The sequence below is a fragment of the Fusarium oxysporum genome, genomic scaffold, assembly GCF_000149955.1.
Source record: "Fusarium oxysporum f. sp. lycopersici 4287 supercont2.30 genomic scaffold, whole genome shotgun sequence".
Classification (NCBI taxonomy): Eukaryota; Fungi; Ascomycota; class Sordariomycetes; order Hypocreales; family Nectriaceae; genus Fusarium; species Fusarium oxysporum.
In genome coordinates this window covers 257,811-282,489 of record NW_017264845.1, presented here as the reverse complement: position 1 = coordinate 282,489, position 24,679 = coordinate 257,811, and the positions used below count along the sequence as shown (strand labels likewise).

Here is a 24,679-nt window from a genome sequence, read left to right as displayed (position 1 = left end):
CAAATCCGTATAACTTGCACACTAGAAGTTGATATTCTGGAATAATAACGAATAGGTAGATTGGGTTGGATGATTGAGACTTCCTACTAGGGTCCGTTGTCCTCACTTGCAAGAAACTTGTTATACTGCAATTACGCATAACGTGTTTAATAAGCGAGTGTCACAGACAAGCGAGCATCATAAAAATCCTAGCCCTTGACTTTGAAATTACTATAAAAACCTCACAAACTATCTAATTAGATAAAACTACTCACTATACTCTTCCTCGGATATCTCTATTACCACCTGACAGGTCCTTGCATTATGCCCGGCCTTGCGGCATACACCACATCGCCGACCACCCGGTCGCGCCGACCTTCCTTGACTACCACATTTCGATGATTCTGCTACTACCTGCGTATTAACATCCATCTGATCAATTGCTTGTGATGCTTCCTCTACAGTCATTACCCCTCCTTTCTGTAATCTAGTCCTTTTTCTCGTTCGGCGCCGGCTTAGTATCTCATTTGCATCTCGAAGATTTCGGAGCTCACTTCTTAATAAGATAACCTCATGCATAACTGCCTTTGTTGCTTTAGTATTTGACTTTAAAGCTTTAATTATTAACTCTGGGGAGCTGCTTTTATGCCTTCTGATTCGCTTTTTAAGGTATTCAGACTGAGATTGGGCCTCATTTGCTGTCTTTGGGGTCTTTGAAACCCATGGCGTTAATGGTTGACTAGTCTCCCCGGGGGGTGTTGGAGTCCGTAGCTGCACATCAAGCTTTGAGATGACATTTTCCGGGTTAAAAGGAGCAAGTCCGGCTCCTTTAAAACCTCCCTTGATATTGCTTTCTGTAAAAGTGGCTTGAAAAGCGGCATAAAAGGCAGAAAAGAACTCAGTCTTGGAAATATGGGTTATAGAGCATCTAATCAGATGCTCTATTTGTCGCCCATATGCCGGTTTCAGCGGCCTAAAGCACCTAACATCAAGAGGCTGAAGTAGGTGAGATGCATGAGCCGGCATGCAGAGCGTTATAATCTTGTTCTTCTTACAATATCTCTCAAAATCGGCAGAGTGGTGGCTTTCGTGGCCATCAAGGATCAGAAGACGATAGGGACCAGTTAATCGGTTAGTTATAGACCGATCAAAGTGCTTTAGCCACTCAAGACCCAGTTGGTTATTTTTCCATCCATTTTGGCTTATTGCAATAACCCAATCGCCCGGGAGGTTACATTCTCGGTACCAATTCGCAAGGTGATATTGGCCTGCACCAATGATAAACGGCGCGATTGATTAACCTTCCGCATTAATCGCCTCGATCACTGTAATCCATTCTCGATTTCCAGGCTGCACTGACTTAGGTCTTCCTTGTTTTTCTGAACCTGTGATAACCATTCCGGCCATAATAATGCCCATCATAAAGCCGGTCTCATTAAAGTTCCAGATATCATCTGATCGGATACTATATTTCGCGATTGTGTTCTGTACGAGCCTAAACCAGCCGCTAATAATAGATGGATCTTCGCATTTAGCTCTCTGATAGTCATATTTCCGAAATAAACGCGTCTTTAGCTCTGGTTGTCGCTTCACGAAGTTATGAGCCCAGCGCTTGCCGACAGGTGACGAGTCGCGGTCGGCAAGCAGAGAATTGGCCATTTCTTCCACAAAACGGAGTCGCGAAGGGAACCCTCGCGAATCTAGGTCAAGAACGAATTGAATTATTATCTGTTCTTCTAGATCAGATAATCGACGTGAGTTTGGTATAGAATCACGCCGTGATTGAATGCCATTCTGACGGCGATGTAAGGTACGGTAATGAACCTGATAGATAGTTGCGGCACGTCGGATACTTAGTTTTGGGTCATTTTGAAGGGCCTGAAGTGCAAGAAGCATTCTAGCTTCATTATAGGAGTCTGACATATTTGGTGGTTGAGAAGTATCTGATCAAATAGAAATGATGTATAATGAGGGGTTTTTGTGACACTCGCTTGTCTGTGACACTCGCTTATCAAACACGTTACTAAGAGAAGAGGGCTAAATAGGGATATAATTAACTCTGGTACTGATGTATATTTGAGTCCTCCCTCTTCACAGTGCAAGCTAGAGTACCTTTTATGGCTACTATATTATTTGGAGTTCGGTCTTGTGGCCGAAGCTAGTCTTCCCAACGAACCTAAGCTATTTTCTAAATCGCTTGAAAATGAGGCTGTCTGCATTTGAGGCCAGCAAGCGTTCTTGATTCTCCTTGGCTGAGTTTCTGTGGCGTTTACGGCCTTAAATTGCATAAATATTAGCCAATTAAATGATATTAAAATGCTCTGCTTGCAGATAGCTGCAGACTGCACTTTTGCCCAGTCCCTAAGAGAGGGGGTAGCATCAAGTTCAATAATTGGACAATCAAGGGTGAAGGGCTGCTGCAAGCCGTGGCTAATGTGTTTGCAGCGCTGGTATCTCACGTAAGAATGCCAACAGGTTGAAAATTACATCATTTCAAAGTAAGATTTATGGTGTGATTACTTTTTATTAATACATGTACCTGCCTCTCCACCAAAGTCTTCTCGATAGCCCGTTGTTAATAGTTACTTGGTGACAATCCTATCAAAGTCATGGATAACGTTGAATACCTCAGTTCCGCAGAGTTATTACAGTATTTACAAAACGTCTGCGAAGATCAAGAAGATATTCCAGCCCATGGCATGGACCTCGATATTGCAACGCTTGTTGGCGACGGTACTCCCCAGGAAATCAAAGATGTCATCGATATCTGCAAATGCATTGGCGAATTCGAGGAAGAGGAGCAAATCAAGGCGACAGACAAGCTCATCGAATATCTATTAAACTCCCCCATCATCGACGATGTTGAAGTTTTAAAAGAAGCGATAGAACTAAGCGCAGAGCTCTACAGAGATCAGTCTGTGGCGAGAGATGGAATTCTTCTGACTTATCGAGCGAACAATTATGCAAAGGCGTTGGGGCATCGATACTGGCAACAAGGAATCCGTAAGGATCTTGATGAGTCGATCAGGCTTAGTGAAGAGGCTGTTGCTGCTTCTCCACAAGCTATGTTCATTTTGAGTAGCCCAATAGGCACCATCCAGCAGCAGCCTGGCTTGGAGGTCCATGCTTTGAACACGTTAGCAGCCAGACTCGATGAACTCTTTCAACTAACGGGTTCTTTGGAATCTCTAGATCGTTCGATCAACATTATGGAAAGTTTGATTTCTACCGTGCATGGACCCGACTGGGAAACCAGTCGAATGGAGTGGTTGGGCAATCTTGCTGCAAGCATACAAAGACGTTACGAGCAGAACGAGGGAGGCTCTACTGAAGATATAGACCGCGCTATCCAAATATCACGAGAGGCACTGCAAATGATGGAATGGAATGATGCCCGGAGACCATTAATGCTGTGTACTCTCGCAAATGCACTCGGTGGACGTGCTTTTGCTACCGATCAGAAGGACAACCTTGACGAAGCTGTAAAATTACTTCGCGAAGCTCGCGACACCACGCCGACGAAAGACGCAAGAAACACCGAGGTCGGCTACAACCTTGCACTTCGACTGTTTCAAAGACATGCGGCCAGCGACGTAAACGAGGCTGTTAGTGTTGCTGAATCCATACTTGAATACACTCACGATAACCACCCTATTCGGCCGCACTTACAGAACCTCCTCGGTGCTTTGCACTATGAACAGTATACGAAAGGAGTCTCCAAAGAAGGAGCTTTAAGAGTATTGGAGCTTTCGTGGGAAGCCCTCCGCAGCTCTCACTACCCTTCGGTCTTGTACCGCGTTCAGGCTGGACGGCGGATCCTTCATCTCTGCTGCGAGATGCAGAATTGGCTAGCGGCGTATGAGGCCGCCATTGCTACCATTGAGCTTATCCCGAAGCTCTCAATGCGTGAAATTCTAAATTCAGATAAGCAGCGACTCCTGAGCAAAGATGATGTCGCAGGCTTTAGTTCTGACGCCGCCGCGGCTGCTCTGAACGCTGGGAAAGGCGGTTTTGAGGTTATCCGGTTGCTTGAGATGGGTCGTGGGTCGTTAGCCTCTTCAGTGGCAGAGTTACGTACTGATCCAACTTCTCTACAACGAGAGGACCCTGAGATGGCCCATCAATTTATCGAGCTTCGAGATCAACTCCAAATTAACTCGCCCGGACAACACCACCTAAGTCAAGAGTTTGATGCGCTGTTGAGTGTTATCCGACAGAAACCTGGGTTTGAGAACTTTCTGAAGCCGCCGGGTGATCAGAACATCCTCGACGCCGCTGCTGATGGGCCTATTATTATGCTCAATCAGAGTGAATATCGAAGTGGTGTCGACGCCATCCTCATTGAGCGGGACAATGTCCGCATCATGAATCTCAGAGTCAGTCTTGAGGACATGAATGTGCCGCTTGGCCGTCTACAAGACAAGGCTTTCCTTGAACGGCTCTGGGACTCTATCGCCAACCCAATCTTGGAAGGGCTTGGAATTGGCTTACCATCGCCTGGCGCATCCGTGCCTCGCATCTGGTGGATTCCTACTGGCGCATTGAGCAGATTGCCGTTCCACGCCGCCGGTCGTCACTTTGTTCCCTTCGCAGACAGTGTGATTGACCGAGCCGTGTCTTCATACAGCTCTTCAATTAAAGCGCTTCTGGAAGGCCGAGCACGTTCCTCCTGGCTTCCCCAGCCAAACAAAGATAATGCTGTTCTTATTGGAATGTCGAATACACCAGGCTGCTCGACCCTCCACTATGCCATTAAGGAAGTGCGGAAGATAGAGAATCTTTTTGCAATTAATGGTTTTACAAGTACCGTGCTGAGCAATGACAGGGCGGAGAAGCAGAGCATCCTCCAGCTTCTCAAAACCTGCGCCATGTTTCACTTTGCAGGTCATGCTATGGAAGATCCGTTGAATCCATTACACAGCACCTTGCTACTTCATAACAAAGAAAAAGATCCAATGACGGTGGAGAGCCTTCTCGAAGTGAACTTGAGCGAAAGGAGCCCATTCTTAGCATTCCTTGCTGCATGCAGGACAGGTAGCGTTACTATGTCCAGATTTCAGGATGAGAGTATTCATCTCGTTGCCGCCTACCAACTAGCTGGGTTTCGCCACGTCATCGGTTCTTTATGGCCCATTGAAGACCAAGCTAGTATGAGCGTGGCAGAGGAAACGTACAGGAATTTGCTGCAGGGAATAACAGAAGATCGTGTTAGTCGAAGCCTCCATGAGGCTACGCGGAAATTGAGAGATAATGTGAGGCTTCTTAATGGAGTTGGGAATCACACCAAGTCGCGGGACATTATATTGGTAGAGTCTACTGACAATGAGTTGAGAGAGGAGGAAGGAAACTGGATTCCTTTTGTTCATTTTGGTATTTAAATCTTGCAATAGCGACAGAAACAACTTGCCTCACGAGATAATTGAGTACTTTTACGCTACGATAAATCAGGATCCTAGTGATTTATTTTCTCAACTTGTATTACGAGCAATTCCACTGAAATCACCGGCAACGTTAGCGTCGGTACCCTACTCCTTAACCTGCTTCGCCTTTTCGGAAGCTTTTTCGGATAATAGGGGACGACTTTCCAAGATTAAGCAGAACAGCAATAAAAACAGCAGTAACAAGGGGAAAAGTGGCAAGGCCGGTAGCGACCCTAGAGGTTTATATGCAGAAAATTTAATTTATAAATATTTTAGTCTTACCCTATAGCTTATTCTTTTTCTAGATTAGCGGATTCCGGTAGGGTATCAGGCTAACTATTTTGAGCTTTAGTGTGAGACTACGCTAACTGAACTAAGTTAGACCCGCTTTGTCAGCCTTTCACCCCAACAACCAGGCTCCAAAAATAATAACATTGCAATCTCATTCTGTTATCATCTTCATCATTAGAATAGGCTTATTGTCATACAGCGACGACACCTCAAACTTACATCCCATGAGATTCGATACAACAATCAGCCAAGTCACGCACTGGCTTCAAGATATACCTATTAGTTTTCAGAATCCTGAGACCTCATTCCAAGTCAAAAGTCACGCTTCGTCAAAACGGAGAAAATTGTCAGACTCAGACCCTTCATGCGCATCAAAACGCCGACTACTCTTATCTCCACCAGCATCTTTAAATCAGATGGAAATGGATTCTATGCCAGGGGCAGTTTCGACACCGAAAAAGCGGCAAGCTGCCGATGACGCGAACCGAGATACTGACGATGAAAATGACAACGACCAGACACCACGAGGTGACCCTAGAAAAGAAAAGTCAAGAGGGAAAAGCACAGGAACCAGTGCGTCATCTCACACCAGCAGCACGTATTCTCGGAGTAGCAAGCGCTCCAGAGGATCTCAATCTCCAATAAAAATGTGGCCTCTGGAAGGACCTCTCGGCCATAAGCTTATGCGGGCGAATCCATTCGGCCATCACGTCCTGGCAGTTCAGGAGCTCATTGACCAGTTTGATGCAGTCAACAGAGGACGCTCCATCATGCCCAAATCTCTCTATCAGAGCCTCAGAGATGTTGGCGTGGGAAGATTATATGATGACATGTTTTTCGAGCAAGACACCGCGGCAGATAGGCCTTGTGATAAGGACTTGGTTCGGTATGCCCAGCGCATCGCTCAACATTCAAATACTTGCGCAAGCCAGCTGCAAGATGAGGGAGCATGGAACAACCTGGTGCATTCCCGCTTATTAGACTTGTTTGTTCATGACATGCAAGACGGACCAGGCCATGATATGATTGACTTTCTGCCTTGGTAAGCATGGCGCTTGATGAAACTACGGGAAACTGTCTCTAACCTTTCTAGTTTCACAACAAACATGAACCTCAGTTATCATCGCTTCAGCGAGCCGACCAGCCGGGTTGATTACATTATCCGCATAGTGCACGAGTCTCAGGATGATGATGTAGGAGGCCATGAACCGCTCCAGTGGTTTGACTCTAACAGGATGCCATTGTTGAATTGGACCACCAGCCAGTTACTCCCTATAGCCTTCAGTATCGAGACTAAGCGTTACGGTGGTGGTGTTGCGAAGGGAGAGCAACAGCTAGGTATATGGAACGCTGCGCAATGGGAATTCCTTATATCAAAAGCCGGAGAAAAAGCTGTCAAGGAGCTTGACTTCATTCCAGGCGTTGTGGTGGAGGGGCATACCTGGTCTCTTGTTATCACTACAAGGCATCTGAACAGAACGGTACGTAAGATATTCTTTCTGACCCGTAGATTTTGCTGACTATTATATAGAACGTTTTCCCGGGCATTCAATTTGGAAACACGCACTCGATCATTGGTGTATTCCAGGTTATTGCCGGTCTGCGAATACTACGCACCTGGGCCATAGAGACGCTCTGGCCATGGTACAAAATATACCTTCCGGCTATGGGCCAACCTAGTGCACGGGACTTGGTGACGGGGGCAGGACTTGATGAGAACCGACAGATTTGAAGCTAGTATTGAAGCAAACATATAGCAGATAATTACAGATGTTGCTCCGTTCACAATGTGACTCGACTTTGGGATAATCAGAGCCGAAACTCTGGAAATAAACCTGGAAATAAACCTGGAAATAAACCTTCGTGTTAGTAATAAATTCCTGCTTTGATCTCGCTCTTCACGACCTCGCACTCTTTATGCCTTTTACAGTCTGAGGCTGGTGAAACAGTCTAATGGTGTTGCTATGATGACATCTACTGAGTAGATCCATGATGAATGGCTGTTTCAGGGAACAAGGTCAGTGCTGGCTGATACGGGAACAGTGATCGGAATGGTCTGGTCTGTCTCGGTCTCGGTTTGGTGATTTCTGGAGACCATGGTCGGACCGGTCCGACCGGTCCGACCATTAACTGCTATAAATAGATTAAGCTAAGAGGCAAATGGCGGCTAGTGGCTGCATTTTAGACCAACATAGTTAGAACAGGTCTTTTCTGCTTTTTCCTCTAAGGTTCTCTGCCTTATTTTATAACACGGGCAATTGTCTTTTGTTAGGCAATACGTGGGAATAATTGCTTAACATAGTGTGCAACAACCTGTTTAACTATATGTTATTGTTGGTAATAAAGTCTGCAGCTCGAATTCTGCCATCCCTATTGGCTACAATAGTTATCGTCAACGTCTCTTACACCCTCCCCTGCCCTGCCGTGATTTCGGTCCCGCCTCTGCAGCTGATCTGTATGAGCAATACATTTCTACCGACCAACTCCATGACGGTGAGGTAAGCTTCGATGAGGCTATTGTGTACTGGCTGTCTCGCTATGACTCTGTTGAGGATGATGGTGAGAGCTAAGATAATAAGAATGACGACAGTAAGATCAATGTAAAGTAGACAAATATACTTCCTTTCCTCTTTATTTTGCTTCAGCCTCATTTCTTGGCGGTCTTGTTGGTCGGACCGGTCTGGTCGGACCGGTTGTTATGTAAGCAACTGGTCTGGTCTGGTCTGGTCTAGGGGTCCAGACCAGACCATTCCGATCACTGTTCTCTTCCAAGCCCTCTGTTCCCTACTCAAGAATAACCACCAGAAACGCAATGTAACCCTTATACCTTGTACCTGTTAGATACGCACGAATACGATGGGGTGAGTGTATCATAGTGTGGACCAGAATGTGGTGATGTTATTGATTGTCGACTTGATTCTTTGATCAGTCTGTCAGGGAGGGGTTGGTTCAATTCCCCCTTCTGTTCTGGATACAAGAACAATATTGTGATAAAAGTGGAGCCCATTCCCAGCCGCCAATCTACATATCTTATTTTGGAGTGGTGAGACGCTAGCACCTCTCCACCACATCCTGTAATTTCTTCGGCTCTGGTCATCAATACGCATCGGCAGATCAGGACAGAGTACATGTTAATCTCCCACTGGAAAACTGTTTTTCGCGTGGGCGCAATTGCCGGTTGCCGAGTGTCCAGGATGACGCCATGTTATTGGAGCACGGCTCTCTACTCCTCTCGCGATACTCATTGAGATGCAGAGCAACGGTTACTGTACCGGCAAAGAGCTATCGACATGCCGCTCGAGTATCTTTGCCTATTATGTAGCTTCTTTACTTCTGACAGCTGCCACAAAGATCTTCCCACTTTTTTTTTGAAAAGTGCTCCCCTTGCCTCGTCACCGATCCTCCCCTTTTCGCACAAGCCCAACTGTACAATAATAATGACTAAGGAATGACAGGGTCGAGGATCAACTGCACCCATGTTAGATGGGGGATACAGTGGCGGACAATAAGTTTGAATACCTTTTGATGTACTGGCACCCCCTGTTTAGCTTGTTTAAGTCTCAGCAGACTTCTGGTCCCACTTAAAGGCTTAAGACAGCCAATCAGTATGATTAAAAGCTGCGTGTGAGGCTAATATATACGCACGGACTTACCTAAAAGAAGCTAGCAGCTTAAAAAGATACACGCCCGGTATTCAAACTTATTGCCCCCCATTGTAGAACAATGGGATTTGTAACGAAGTCAAATAACCCATACCCCTGCAGGGACGAAAAGATATTCCATTGGTGACGAGCTCAATCCCGTGCCCCGCCCCATATAACCCCGGTCATGACGATAATACAAAGCGTGGTACGGAAAGTTAGTTCAATGAAGCAATTTCGGCCAAAACACCATACAAATTATTTTGAAGCAACGTCCCGCACCCGTGAGTGCAACAAAACCAGGGTATAAGAATCTAGATTTACAAATAATTCTCAGAACTCCGCGTCTAGCTCAAAACAGAAGAAACCTTATACATATTGTGACCATATTATCAGCTATTAAACATAATTTTTTAAAAAAGGTTTCCATACTTATTTGTGATGTTATTGAGAAAAAGTGTATTAGCACTGTGTACCTCCCTGTATTTTATTATCCAATTAGTTTAAATATATAGAAAAAAAGGTTACATCTACTTTTATGTATACTAAACCAAAAAATAATGCTTTTGAAAGGCGAAATAATGTTTTGGTAGACTTGAAGTATCTAGGGTAGTTTATTTTTAGCTGTACAGTATCGTGTTGCACTCGCTGGTATGTTGCACTCACGGGTGGGGGACGTTAATCAATGAATTCTCCACCAATTCTAGAAGAGATACATGTTATCAACACCTATGATGACAGTAGCTTTATTAAAGGAGATCATAGTCGCTGTATACGCCCAAATGACCCGACCCGGGCAGCTGTTTTCCCGGCCGAAACAGACCGCAGCACCAAATTCGAGCCTTTTCCAAATGGCGAGGAAACTATCGGCAAATTGCTGAGCGAAACGTCATTGCGGTCCGGTGGCGAATTGCTGGGCCGCTTCTTCAAACTTGGCACAAAAGGCCTGAAAAACCATCAGCTTAGTGTTATATTCTTCCATGTGTTTTCGCTCGAGATCGTTGGCTGACTCAATGATAGAGATTGGCTGCGGTTCAAAAACCCATGACGGGCTGGCGCGTGCAGCTCCTTCCGTAGCTGCAGCAGTTGTGGCGGCGATGAGTGGTGAGGATGGTGTCTGAGCCATCCGCCTGGGACCGGGTGAAACACCAATGGTGCCGTTGACGGCCGCAGGGCTGTTCTGCAAGAGGGCTGCACGGGCTCCTCGGTTCAGATTGGCGGGAGTGTGGATCCCCCAATCGAAGGGGTCCGGAGCAGCGGGCGGGTTCGTCGTAGACGAAGCCATCGCCGCGGCTTGCGGCTGCGCAAAGCGCAAATTGAGGCGCCTGTTGTGCACTTGTGAAGGATTTAGGTGTAGACAAGGCCACTTCCTTAACACTTGTATGCCAAGAAAGTGTGATGACAAAGGAAGGTTGAGGCCCACTCGGCAGCTTCTAGCATTCATCGGGTTCCGGGTAATCCGCAGAGACGCTCATCAGCGTAACTGATCATATCTCCAACCTCATATCTTGTATCAAATATATCAAATGTCATTTCAAATCCAAGTTTTCCTATTTATTTGTTTGATTTGAAATAAGATTTTGGGATATTTGTTTGATTTGTTTGGCAATTTGTTTGATTGCATTTGATTTGTGGGCACTACTTGATCAACTTTAAAAGATATTGCAAGGAAAATAAGATTATTAGGCTTTATATGCCGCCTTATTTATCTTATCTACTTCAGCCCCTTAATATCAGGTGCTTTAGCATACTTAAGATTACTTATGGTTAAGAAATAGAGCCTTCGATCAGATGCTCTATAACCTATGTTCCAAAGACTGAGTTCTTTCCGGCCTTTTATGCCGCATTTTAAGCCACTATGACAGAAAGAAATATCAAGTCGGCCTTTAGAGGAGCTAGGCTTGTTCCTCTTAATGCGGATAATGTGGTCTCAAAGCTTAATATGCAGCAACGGACTCCAACGCCAGTTGAGGAGGTGGCTAGCCCGTCAATACCTTAGGTCTCAAAGACCCCAAAGACCGTGCTTAAGGCTGGGTCTCAGTCTGAATATATTGAAAGACGAATTATCACGCATCAGAGCAGCTCCCCAGAGTCAATCCTAGGCGCTCTGAAGTCTCTTTCAAAGGGAACAAAGGCAGTTATGCATGAGGTTACCTTATTACAGGGTCAGGTCTAAGACCTTCAACAGGCAAATGAGGTACTAAGCCGGCGCCGGAGGGCAAGAAGGACCCGACTGCAGAAAAGAGGGGTAATGACAGTAGATGAAGGAAGGGCGGCGGGGGTGCGCTATTTTCTTAATTAATGTAGCCGAAGTCTCCTTAGCCTATTGCTGCCTGATATTTAAATGGGTTTGAATACAGAAAATCTTGGTCCGTGTACCCCAGTCTGGTTTCCAGGATATAGATAGTATTAGCTAAGTGCAGATTAACAGCCTAACTGGATTACATTTTATTAGTAAATGGTCTTTTAAATTAAGATCTTTATAATACTTTATATATAAAAAAAAACCTTATATTGCTTATATTGTATAGTACTTGCACAATATTTAAACGACTATGCACTGTATTATACGGCTTCTGATATTACTTGCACTGCACGTTATAAAAGTACCGTGCAAGCAATACGATATTAAATATGATATCGTCATCGACTTAGTTATGGCCACACTATTTCCTTCACTGTTTGCCGAGATAGTGAGTGTCAGACCTTGTTTAGGCTGCAGCGCAGGTGTTGATGTATCCTCTCAGGTCAAGTTCGCCAATAAGAAAGCCGTGCCCTTCCTCGTGTTCAACACCGTCCACAGAGCAATGACCACCCTCAGTCAAATAGACCACAGTATCGAGATTTACCTCAATCAGCTCAACGACATGAAGATCTTCCCCAATAGAAAGACGGTCAAATTTAGTGGCAGAACGGTATCCAAGAAGGTTACCGATACCTTCTACGCTGCTAAAGCAGACAGGTACGTCAGCTTCAATCGGTTAAATACGTGGTGCTTACAGCTGCAGTGACCAGAACCTATAAATGCATTAGCTACATGGGACCTACTCTCGGAGGTAGCTGTGGTTGGCTCCAGGGTCACTATAGAATCATTGCGGATCAGATTCTCACCATAAACGTCATCCTCACCAATAGGTCTTTCAAGATAGTCGACTAGAAGTTTAACCTCTTCTAGGCCATAAAGGGAGCTAGTTACAACTTTAGCATTGCAATTTTAGTTACTGCCAAGATCTACAACATTAAGCACTGCAACTAGGCAATTAAGGCCTTTATCTTCAGTGGTGAGCAAGCCGGGGAGGTTTATCAAGCTGCTAACAAGCATCTTTTTCAGAAGCAGCCTGTCGGTGTGATTAATTGGCCATACTGGCTCAAAAACGCTAATGCTAATCCCAATAACGTGAGTATCCAGAACGAATAAACATAACCGTTTCTAACAGACTAAGCCCATCATTCTCTTCTATATCATCCAAAAAGGAGTCAGGACCATCGATCCCGCCATCACGAACCTCTTCCGCGATATTAGACCTCCCTCTATTAAGCCCATCGCCAGAGACTATAACGACATGCCTGGATGGACTGGCATTAGTCTCAGGTCACCACCTTGCCAGAAGGACAGTTACGTCAATCCCCGATTCCCGCTCTACCTTCAGTCGTACAATGTGCCAGCCATAGAGAAGGCGTTCAAGCTCTTGAGGCCGATTGCATAAGGTCTGGAAGCTGTTAAAGGAGTAGTCTAGCCCAACGCGACCAGCCTTCTCAACAAGCTGTACTGACTGATAAGGCCGTTACTAATACTGATTAATTAATTAGCTTGTAAGTAAATTCCAAGACATAATATAGGAGTGCGTAGGTTCAGGCCCGGGTTTGGTCCATATGACGTCAGTGTAGGTTCATACTGTCGAAAGTCTTCCAGGCTTTCTCGACTCCCTCCATTTTTCTTCTCTTAATCACCTTCAACGAACATCAAATATTACAGTTCAGTTGATCAGATCCACAGATGATATGGCGTCTTCGAGGTTGATCAGGAGCTTCTGGCAGAGCTTGGGCCGCCCTCGTTCTCGATTTCTCATTTGCCGAGACGTTGCTGTTGCCTCTTCTACCTCTCTATCAATGGCCGCTAGGCCCGCAAATACCCCACAGCACACTCAAGGAACGACCGACAACTCCGAAATAAAGGCAACAACATACACAGAAGGGCGCAAAAAGCGTGAGAGGGTCGTCGTCCTGGGGTCCGGCTGGGCTGGCTACGCGCTGGTCCGCAATCTTGACCCCGCCAAGTACGAGCGCATCATCATCTCGCCGCGCTCCTACTTTGTTTTCACTCCGCTACTGGCATCCACTTCAGTCGGCACTCTCGAATTCCGCTCCATCCTCGAGCCCCTTCGCCGCCTGCAGCCGGATCGCTTCCACCAAGGCTGGGCCGATGATGTCGACTTTACCAGCAGGACCATCCGTGTCGAGACGAACCCAGATGCTGACGAGATCAACTCTCGCACACTTCCACCCGCCACTCAATCATCGCCGCACAATGATGGCAGAGACAGTGGCTCCTCAGCCGTGTCCGTTATTCAAACCCCTTCCTCCGGCTCCGTCAAGGAGACTCTCACCAAGGGTAAGGGTGAGATGATCACGGTCCCCTATGACAAACTCATCTTCGCCGTCGGGGCCTACTCCCAGACCTTTGGCATTCCCGGTGTTCGTGAGCATGCAAACTTCCTCCGCGACGTCGGCGACGCCCGCTCCATCCGCCTTCGCATCCTACAGTGCTTTGAGCGCGCGGAACTCCCTTCCACGACCGACGAGCAGTGCCGCAAGCTGCTCCATTTTGCCGTCGTCGGCGGCGGTCCCACGGGCATAGAGTTTGCCGCTGAGCTTCACGACCTCATCCACGATGACCTCGCTCGCATCTACCCTGACCTCATGCCATTTGTTCGCATCACCGTCTACGACATTGCACCCAAGATTCTGCCCATGTTCGACAAGAAGCTATCCTCCTACACCATCGACACCTTCCGCCGCCAGGGCATCCATATAAAGACTCAGCATCACCTCCAGAGAATCCGTCCGGATGAGGATGGCAAGGGTGGCCTCAAGATCAAGATCCAAGAGTACGACGATGAGGTTGGCGCCGGGATTGTTGTTTGGAGTACGGGTCTGATGCAGAATCCCCTAGTTGCCAGGCTTGTCGAACAGGATATCCGCGCCCCCGTCACCCCAGAGGAACAGCAGCTGTGTAAGCAGCAGACCTGGCACATTGTCAAGGCCGAGAAGAGCGGCGGTCTTGTCGTCGATGATCACCTCCGTGTCCGCGTCGCCACTGGGTCTGCCCAAGCCATCGACTCCAAGAGCGGCCACAGTGCCCCCAACGACATCCTCCCCGAAGTCTACGCCATAGGCGACTGCGCCGTCATGGAGCGCGAGGCGCTCCCCGCCACCGCACAGGTCGCCTCACAGCAGGCCAAATACCTGGCTAAGGCCCTGAATAAGTATGGCTCCTGCGAAGCCGTTGGTAACAAATCAAAGCCCTTCGTTTTCCTCAATCTCGGCACAATCGCCTACATTGGCAGCTGGCGTGCCATAGCCCAAAGTTCGTCCGAAGGCCTGACGGGTAGGCTCGCCTGGGTCCTCTGGAGGGGCGCTTATATTACCCGAAGCATGAGCATAAGAAATAAGATCATGGTTCTGGTTCACTGGATTATGACTTGGCTTTTTGGCCGCGATATTTCGAGATTCTGAGGGTTTCGCGTAAAGATTCAGAACAGGAAGGGGCTGGGGAGAGTGTGGGAGCTCGAATCTTGGACGACTGGGCAGACCAGTTGCCCTCGGCGAATAAAAAAGTAGGGAGCTAACCTTGTTTAACCAATCTACGTAAGATTTGGCGTGCCACGTACTTGTTTCTGCAACCATCCTCGGAAGTGGCTAGGCCGTTGTGTTGGAAGATGAGCTGTACAATATGTATGTCTTCTAATGCAGTACACCGTTCGTCTTCAGTCTCATACTTTTACCCTTTTATGGGAGAATACCACGAGGAATATTCGCGAGTCGAACCACATAGGTCATGTTATGAGTTATCGGCCTGCCGGCTACCTCATAGGTGCCATCATTGGCCTCATTGCCCGTCATATTCTTGTCTTCTGGTCGAGGGTAGCCATTTTCAGAGGACACTGCCTCCAAAATCGGAGGCCTGGATCTTTATTTTCGGAGACTCGCGAGCAAAACCCGCAGGCCAATGAAGGATCAGTATTTGCTAATGAAGTTGTTGCTCGCAATTGAGGCACATCCGAGTAAATGTCAAGGTAAAACGAGAAATAAAAAAGGGAAATCTCGAGAGTGTAAAGTAAAGTAGACTTTTATTAACTCTTTGAGCATAGCTATTTCTGAGCATAAAATAACAAGGCAACCCTACCTTTGGCCATCACCCACCATCCATTGCCTCACTTTCAGAATAAACAAATCACCAAATTCAATCATTTCTCAACAAAAAGAATTCAATCAGTTAGGTTGGAGTTGGAAACTACTCATTATGCCTTCTTGTTCCTTTTGTGCAGATATAACGTTAATCCTAAAACCTCTATAAATCTGTATTTAGATTAGTGGAAAACAAACATTGATGCACTGCTGTTGATAACGAAAAAGTTGATTATGTACCTTGATAGAAAGTCGCGAGGGCATCCGAGAAGTAGCCCCAGGGAGTTGATGAGCTGTTTCATGATCTAGATAGATTTTCCCGGATGATGTGCTGCCGAGTGAAATGATTTTCCGTACCAATTTGACGTCACAATGGACATCAAATATGGTACGGTCTGGTGCTCTCAACACACTCTGGATCTATCGGCACACTTGGAAGGCAAGGAGATTGAAGATCGGTCCTCTAATGGACGCGTATAGATGCATCACAGCGAAAACCAAATTGCCATTCTCAAGAAAATACCTCAATTCAGATAACTACTGCAGCCACCTTAAATCCCATATTCGAGGGTAGATATGGAGTCATGGTTGGTCCACAATCATTCTCGGCCGGACACCGCGTTGGGGGGCATCCAGGGGACTTCCACAGAGTTCATTGAAGGCTAGAACTACATTCTTGTATTCCTACATTCCTATCCCCTAGAGATGCCGGTTATCTACTTACTTCCTCCAACTTCTTAATGCCTTTACTCGGATAGACCGAGAATGTTGGCCTCGTACACTGTAGTTACCTTGCCAGTGTTCGAATTCTGAATCTAAACTTGCGCGTCAGTGTTGCCTATCTAACGTCATTGGTTATTGTTTGCTTCTATTACCTCGTACCGAGGAGAATCAGGGCTGGCTTGGACATTTCGATCGGCTTGAATGCCAGGCTCCGTCAACACGTCAGTAATAACACCAACAGTCTCAGAGGTTTGCGAGTCAGGACCTTAATTAATCAGTTCTAAGCTAAATACAATAGTGCAAGGAGCGTCTCTTACCGCCAACTGGCTTATAGCGAACTGACTGGCCAGTTTTATATTTAGCCGTAATATTTTAAATTGCCGTTGTTTGCTTGATTTAATAGTCGGAACTCCTTGGTACTATCGCTTGTGATCACTGCAGCCAAAAGGGAATATCTTTTATAGCCATCGCCCCTCGGGCCTCGAACCCATTCATGGCATTTAACAAAGCCTATTACGGCAAAATGATGCAATAGTTGGGAATACAATGTCTTCCTATTTCAATAATTCATGATTTGACAGTAAACGGCGTTAGTATATGTGTGTAGTCAACGTTGGCATTACTCTTGTGTGTCGTCACATTTTTCCCCCGCAGTCGTCATCTGTCAGACAACTGGCTCCACAGGGATCATTAATAGTACCAGTCAGCCAATGAATTGATGAAAAGAAATCAAACAGTCACGTGTTCGGACACAGTTATTTAAGCTATGCTGTCAGGACTGGAGTCAAGTACGGGCCATGTTTTACATCCAGTCGCACGAACCGAGTGGTGGTATGTGACACCATTGTTGTACGGAGTACATAGGAGGGAGAATGCTACCACAGGCCACCGAAACATGACTGCCTCTTGACGCCATTAATGTCACAGTGACAGTAATATTGTGATAGGTAATCTTTTTCGTTGCTTTGCCATCCAACGGGGCAAGTTCCGGCTCCGGTCGCCAGGATCTAGAATAGGAGTCGGCTTTCATGATCGATCGGGGTGCCTCTGTTAGCAAGGGCCCCTGTCACATTCTAACGGTGTCACAGAATGCTCTCTATCGGATGATTTGCCTTTGGAGTCTCGTCTCTCACTTGCCGAGCAATCTTGCGGCGCTGTTTGTAGGGCTACATTTAGATGGTAGCCCATTGATTTATCGGCCTTGGCTTGAGTTTTTGGAGAAGCATCTTGACAACAGGCAAATGAAAACCTGAGGCAGACCATGTACTTGTCAGCGCTGAATGCCAACGGTGAGTCGAGATATACAAAACACCAGGTAACGTGAGTGGATGTTCTAATGGCTCATAACTTTTCGTAACGGGTAACCTCTGTGATTCCTAGAAGCTGGAGAATTCATATTCCTATCCGTCCAGTACTATATAGATTAACCATTGACAACGATGCCCCCATTGGGATGCAGGGTCTGCCCACTCATAAATACACTCTCCTTGGATGCGAGGAATACATAACTTGTCGCAATTTCACTCGGCTGTCCCACTCTATCCATCGGCGTCCAATTCCCCAACCCGTGACCCTGTTGACTCTGCTCGCTCACGCCTGTGGCCACAAGTGGCGTCCACACCGGCCCGGCAGCAACTGCGTTAACGCGAATACCTTTCTTAACCAGCTGGTTGGAGAGTGCACGAGTGAAGGCAACCACGGCGCCCTTGCTCGTCGCATAGTCGAGTCGGCTGGGGACGCCGATATAGGAGTCCACGGACGCACTATTGATGATCACGCCGCCCTTAGACAAATGTGGCAGCACGTACTTGGTAAGATGGAAGTACGAGTCCAAATTGACGCGGAAAGTGGACGCCCACTGCTCCCTGTTGTCACAATGTTTGTTATAAACATGCCCCTCTGAATGACTGGTTGATAGATACTCACTCGGAAATGTCACAAATATCTCCTTGCTCCTGCCTAGTAGCAGCGTTGTTAACCAAGATATCGATCCCGCCGAGCGCTTCTACAGCCCGCTTTGCGACATCCTTGCAGTTAATCGACAGGGACAGGTCGCTGGGGATGAGGATGACCTGCCCGCCGTTCTTCTCTACCTGGGTCTTGGTGTGCTGTGCGTCCTCTTCCTCGGGCGGGAGGTAGACAATGGCCACGGTGGCGCCTTCCATAGCGAACAGGATGGCTACGGCACGGCCGATGCCGGAGTCTCCTCCGGTGATAAGAGCCTTCTTCCCCGCGAGCTTACCCGATGGCGTGTACACAATGTCTTCGCCTTCGGATGGTAGATGAACCTTCTGCGGCTTCGGCTCCAGGTCTCGCTCGAGGCCGGTGTTGGCCGGCTGTTGGGTGTCCTTGCTTGGGTCCATACTAGGATGGATGACTTTGTGGAGGGTGTCTTTGGCAGTCTCTTTGGCAGAGTCCATGGTTGCGTTTGCAGTGCTATTTCTCGGCGTTTATCCTCCCAAATATTGTCTTGGTTGGAAGATGGCACGGCGCTTGAGTTGCCTTCTATTCCGCGAAATATGGCTTCTTATAAATCTTGGGAAAACCTGTCTGTCCTTCATACAAGAACTTGATGGTCGTTTTCCCCGCATCAAAACGGTAGTCATTCATGCGTCACAAGCACATAGAACCCGCTTTCTTTTAATGTCTACCTGATTTGCTGCAAGGGCAGCTTAGCCTATGACATAGGCATACTCCTCGTTCATTGACATCAGATTCGCATAATGGGATGTCATTGCTAAGCATCAAGCAAGCAGCGCAGCATCAACAGAGACCTAGCTTATCCCATTAATGGTCGTCGAAAGACTCCTCCACGAAGTAATTTGCCTCAGTGTTATGATAGTATCTGCTGCAAGATTTATTAAGCGGCGATAGCGTGCCTATCTGGTATGGTAATGGTCGGGCGAAAATCAGGGCTAAAGAGATAGCATAATGGCGTGGCTATAACTAGTTTGAATCCTTGCAAGTGACCGCATCGGATCCGGCTTTTCCGCATTTGATGGATAGAATGACCATATAAGCAGAAAATAGACTTTGCCGATTGGGAGCGGGATATTCAAACGCTCATCCTCGAAACTGGGGGAGATCAGCATCCCTCTGTTTGAGGAGGAAACTTATGCGATCATCGTTAACCAATCTGCCGATAGTTTCAGAGTCCGGCAGTTAGTTATCACCCCATATCTTTGTCTCGAAGCGCTTAGACAACAATGAGGCTGCGAAGGTGGGGGATTGGTGGGCGGTTTATAATTTGCGCAGGCATGTGATTGTCCTGGATGATTTAGTACACACCGAATGGGTTTTGCAACAAGACACGGCAGAGGATTTCCGCACTCATCGCCACAGCGGAAGATGCCGAATAAGGGCACATATGAGTGTCCCATACATGAAGCATCTTCTCCGTTGGCCTTATCTCCCGAGTAGCATTATGAACGCATAATCGTATGAGCCAACATATGAAAACCCCTTCTTTACCTTTCTCGAAGGGTGGATCTGCATGGCCTCACTCCAAAATGCGGAGGTGTCGCACTGAGCGTGCTTAAAGGGTTAGAGTGAATATGATGAGCAGCAGCAAATGTGTTGATTGATGTCTTAAGTTATCTCTTGTGCAGGGTATTCCATCCCCGCAGAGTTACTTAAAGCATAGCTAGATTACTAATGCCTACCCTGCGACACCTGGCTTGGGACTTTCTCCTGGAAATTGCCCGTGTAAAAATGGCGTATTCATGAAGTACCTTTGCGAAGATATGACGATTGATCTTCCCAAGGCAGTTGGCGGCAACTGCTTGTGAATGATCTTATGGAAGCGTATGCACCGAAGACGCAATCAAGAAAGAGATTTCGGACTGGAAACGAATTTACGCCTACATTACAGCACACTCGCGTTCGCAAAGGAAAATCTGAATGCCTTGCCTGTCAAGGCCTCCGGCTAGGTCAGCGTCGGTCTCGAAGATCAAGGGCAGCATTATCTGCGATTAGCGGTAACAGTCGAAGGGCGCCGCAGTCACGATATAGGTGTCAAGAATGTAATGTAGCTTTATGTAGACTTGGCAATTTGCTGGGACCTTTGGCACAACCAAAGTTAGGTGGGAATAAATGTATCTCTGATTTAACGCATTTTGATTGGCTAGCCCCGCTGCTAGGTACGGAAGTGGAGGCTTACGACAGTCAAAGGGGATAGAAAAGTAGGATGGTGTTACTTCAAATTGAACGTTATTAAGGTTACTAGTTTAGCCTGTGCCATGTGGCGTGTCATCCATGCATTGTCGTTGGCCACTTTTACTGCAATGACCACCGAGTCTGTTATTGCAATAGCTTGCGACTTCTCGCCACTTTCAGCCGAATACGTAAAGTTAGCTGGAACGAACCTTCATCATCAAAGGAGATTATCCCCGCACTCCCCTCCTTCAGCTCTACCCTTTACCATTTCTCTATTATTTTCTTCCTCATCTCGGCATTTAATCACGTTCTGTTTCGGCAAGCCAAGTCGGGGCTCGTGTGGGAGGGCTCATCGAGATCATGTTCCCGCTCCGGTAGACATGATCCCCCTTGTGATTGAATCGTGGATTTGGTACGCCATCACCTGGCTCGTCGTCATTGTCCGATTGTCAGTCTCCTGGACAAGAATCTAAAACGCTGGTTGACATTGCATTTCCAGGCTGTCTCGTCGGATGGTGGTGGGATCCGTCAAGAAGTACCAGATAGAAGATTACCTGATGATTCTCGCTATGGTCAGTTCTGTTTGTGTAGTCAAAGAAAGGGTTTCTTTTTCTCTTGCCCCTTCTAACATCTGGATTTGCCGTCTAGGTTTGCGATGCGGTTTTGATAGCCTGCGTAAACGTCAGCTTCCAAACAGGCACTAATCTGATCGATCCGACTCAACGAATCACTCTCACACCAGACGAGATCAACAGACGCCGATTCGGATCCCAGCTTACTGTGGTTGCAGAGACGCTTCAATGCACTGTCATCTGGCTGGTCAAGTGCTGCTTGCTCCTGATATATAATCGACTGACGTAAGTTGCCATGCATCTATCTATCCATGTAATCGATCATCTTCTGATAAGTCTCAGGACAAATTTAAGCTACAATCGCGTAGTAAAAACGGTTGCAGTGTACGTCCTTGTCGGGTTTGTGGTTATGATGACCCTCTATCTTGCGGTATGGTGTCGGCCTTTCTCCGAGTACTGGACCGTCCCCACCGAGCATGGTATTACCCCAATGGCTTATATCTTCCGCGTCTTGTTAATTATCTAGAACAATGCACGACAGCAAGGAACCATCTTATTACCAATGCAACCCTCAACATGTCCTCAGACATCATGATCATTCTCCTTCCTATACCGCTTTTCCTCTGGTCCAACACTACCACTAGGATAAAAGTTACGTTATGCTGCATTTATGCAGTTGGCATCTTCACGGTATGTGTCCATCTTTCAACGCATCGTCGCAATCGACCGACGCAGGGGAATACCGCCTCTATGATGTTGCTAACACTGAACCATATAACTTTAGATGGTCTCCGCGCTTCTAAATAAATACTACTCTTTCACAGACCCCTACGGGCCTAACTGGACCTTTTGGTATATCCGCGAGTCCTCAACCTCCCTCATTGTCGCAAACCTGCCCTTGACCTGGCCCCTTTTCCGTCGCATCATGCATATCAACACCTCGAGCGCAAGCGATTCTAACCCACAGCTGGGACCTAGGGAGTCACACCTCTTTGGTAACGTTCCTCCCAGTACTATTACAACCATTCACGGCAACAATAACAGGCCAAGCCTTATCTTCGCTGATAGTCAAATTGAGCTCAGCCAGGAGCATGGGATTCCCTTAGAGGCCTATCAGCATTGTGAGATTGAAGTGCGGGTTGAGAGTACAGCGAAGGGGAAACACCATTCAGCAAGTCAAGGATCTAGTATAGATATATCCCTTTGGGTGGCATAAGACTCAGATGGCGTATCGAGCCCAATGCTGACTTAGTCATCTACGTAGTACAGGCGGGGCCACATAGGGACACGGGTCCGTACACACACGGGTCATATAATGAATCTTTACAATCTTTGTTAACGTTGTCGAGGTAGCCGTTTGGAAAGCCAAGCGGGGCGCGATGGACGCGGTTGCGGACAGCATCGTCGTGACCTCTGAGGACGCCTGCCCTCGGGATTCCAGCACGCGCAAATCAGACCGGCCGCGAAAGCTAACAGCGAAAGGAATGGAGAACTTTTCCGGTAATATTGGGATAGTAATGCAAGCCCTGATCCGCGAAGTACGCGACGAAACAATGAAACAGATGGCGAAGGTGCAGCAGGAAACCGTGAAGGAAATCACAACTTCTCACGAGACTCTGTGGAACGATTGGAAAAAGGAGCAGCAGGCGCTCAAGCAAATGATCGAAGACCAGGAGAAAGCGATTAGGCAGCTGCAACAGGATATTCAAGGCATTCAGGCGCAAGCCGCACAGGAACGAAAGCTGATCCAAGAACAGATTGACCAGCTCAAACGAATGCAGCAGCACGCCCCACGCGATATCGAGCCCCTGCAAAGTGCAGGCCGCCGAAGAGATCAAACGCATCCATGAGAAATTAGACATCATGGCGCAGCACGCCGTAGCCGGTTCCGCCCGGACGAACCCCAGGCAGTCATTTGCAGACGTAGCCCGTATGTCGCCAACGAAGGAGCAGAATGGCGGTGTTAGAGGCCCCGAGGCGGTGTCATCAACTACGCCGCCGCTTTCATCTCATCCCCTGGAGAGGACCTGTTCTGCACGATAGACATCTCTGGAGTGGGCGACGATGACAGTAACAAGGCCAGATCGGAGAGGTCCGACAGGCTATCGAAGCCGCTGCGAGGACAAGAAAGAAGGACGAGAGATGGAGATGCGCAGCGGTGGTGAGAGGGGCTAGGAACGCTAACGTCATCAAGGTAATCTGTAGAGACGAAGCAGAACTACACATGGTCCGAGAAGCGGCACTGGGAGCAGACATGCCAGGGGGCAAAGATTCTCAGAGAGCGGCTGTACCCGGTCAAGATCAACGGGGCCAATCGGTCGGCCGTTCTTGATTCGAACGGCAACCTTCTGCCCGGAGTGACCGAGGCACTTGGCCAAGAAAATGAAGTGACGATAGCTAAGATAAACTGGCTTGGCGATAAAGGGAACGGAAAGGCCTACGGGTCGATGGTGGTTTATGTGACGGAGAGCGATGCAAGGAGGCTTTTGGAGGACAAGTACTTTCACCTTGGAGGAGAATCGGCGAGGACCAGCGTGTTCGAGCCTAGAGCCGGTGTGGTGCAATGCTACAACTACAGGGGGCTAGGCCACAAGGCATTCGTCTGCAAAGAAACGCATAGATGCGGTAGATGCGCAGAACGAGGACACTGCCATCGGCAATGCGAGGCAGCAGAGCTAATGTGCGTGTCATGCGGAGGCCGGCACGAATCATTCCGTCGGGCATGTCGATTGCGTCAAATGCGAGGAGATGAGCACTAGGCTACAAGTGTACCAACTGAACGTGCGGAAGAACGATAAGGTGCATCTGAGCATGGTGAATGACAAAGAACTTGAGGACTATGTAGCGCTGGCGGTGGCAGAGCCATGGGCATGCACAATCGAGGGACAGGTGATGACGGTGCCTAATCACCACAGCAACTGGACGAAGATGATTCCCACCAAGACGCGTGAGCCGCGTGTGTCGCGATGGCTGATCCGCAGCATGCTCTGGATACGGAGGGACTTGGAGGCAGAAGCGATGGTCAGGTTCCCTGAGCGTGACGTGCTGGTTGTGTCGGTATATGTAGAGGGGAGGAACGAGCAGGCTCTCGAAGCGGCGATGGGACAGCTGCACACGGCGATTGTGGAGTTCCGCAATGGGTCCGGCACAAGAACTGACGTGATCTTGGTAGGGGATTTCAATCGTCACGACACACTATGGGGAGGTGATGAGGTAACGGGAAGGAGGCAAGGCGAAGCTGGACCGATCATAGAGCTTATGGGAGAACATGGCCTTCACAGCCTGCTGCCCCAGGGCACGAAGACGTGGGAAGGCCCAGGGGGTATAGCGAGCACGATTGACTTGGTGCTGGCATCAACGGAGCTGGCAGACGAGATAACGAGCTGTGGGATACATCCAACAGAGCATGGATCGGACCATCGGGCGATCCGAACGGAGTTTGACACAACACCGCCGGAACGAACGCCCAGCGACAGACTGCTATTCAAAA

At 47.7% G+C, this 24,679-nt stretch overlaps 7 protein-coding genes across 7 annotated transcripts; 5 read left to right on the top strand and 2 right to left on the bottom strand.

The window, feature by feature from the left end:
• Positions 1-2,588: 2,588 nt before the first annotated feature.
• Positions 2,589-5,357, top strand: FOXG_16011 (uncharacterized protein; the record flags this gene model as incomplete). The annotated part of the gene is made up of 1 exon (XM_018396096.1): positions 2,589-5,357. One exon carries the CDS (start codon positions 2,589-2,591, stop codon positions 5,355-5,357), a length of 2,769 nt encoding a protein of 922 aa, XP_018256366.1.
• A 755-nt stretch (positions 5,358-6,112) lies between these two features.
• On the top strand, positions 6,113-7,422 carry FOXG_16010 (uncharacterized protein; the record flags this gene model as incomplete). The annotated part of the gene is made up of 3 exons (XM_018396095.1): positions 6,113-6,732; positions 6,784-7,171; positions 7,222-7,422. The coding sequence occupies 3 exons, from the start codon at positions 6,113-6,115 to the stop codon at positions 7,420-7,422; spliced, it is 1,209 nt and encodes a 402-aa protein (XP_018256365.1).
• Positions 7,423-10,220: 2,798 nt separating this feature from the next.
• FOXG_16009 (uncharacterized protein) lies at positions 10,221-10,616 on the bottom strand (the record flags this gene model as incomplete). Its single annotated transcript, XM_018396094.1, has 1 exon — positions 10,221-10,616. The coding sequence occupies one exon, from the start codon at positions 10,614-10,616 to the stop codon at positions 10,221-10,223; it is 396 nt and encodes a 131-aa protein (XP_018256364.1).
• Positions 10,617-11,988: 1,372 nt separating this feature from the next.
• Positions 11,989-13,038, top strand: FOXG_16008 (uncharacterized protein; the record flags this gene model as incomplete). The annotated part of the gene is made up of 4 exons (XM_018396093.1): positions 11,989-12,293; positions 12,365-12,449; positions 12,588-12,728; positions 12,769-13,038. 4 exons carry the CDS (start codon positions 11,989-11,991, stop codon positions 13,036-13,038), a joined length of 801 nt encoding a protein of 266 aa, XP_018256363.1.
• Positions 13,039-13,333: 295 nt separating this feature from the next.
• FOXG_16007 (NADH dehydrogenase) lies at positions 13,334-15,067 on the top strand (the record flags this gene model as incomplete). The annotated part of the gene is made up of 1 exon (XM_018396092.1): positions 13,334-15,067. One exon carries the CDS (start codon positions 13,334-13,336, stop codon positions 15,065-15,067), a length of 1,734 nt encoding a protein of 577 aa, XP_018256362.1.
• Positions 15,068-17,885: 2,818 nt separating this feature from the next.
• Positions 17,886-18,882, bottom strand: FOXG_16006 (oxidoreductase; the record flags this gene model as incomplete). The annotated part of the gene is made up of 2 exons (XM_018396091.1): positions 17,886-18,327; positions 18,389-18,882. The coding sequence occupies 2 exons, from the start codon at positions 18,880-18,882 to the stop codon at positions 17,886-17,888; spliced, it is 936 nt and encodes a 311-aa protein (XP_018256361.1).
• A 2,883-nt stretch (positions 18,883-21,765) lies between these two features.
• Positions 21,766-23,039, top strand: FOXG_16005 (uncharacterized protein; the record flags this gene model as incomplete). Its single annotated transcript, XM_018396090.1, has 3 exons — positions 21,766-21,879; positions 21,974-22,334; positions 22,543-23,039. 3 exons carry the CDS (start codon positions 21,766-21,768, stop codon positions 23,037-23,039), a joined length of 972 nt encoding a protein of 323 aa, XP_018256360.1.
• Positions 23,040-24,679: the final 1,640 nt, after the last annotated feature.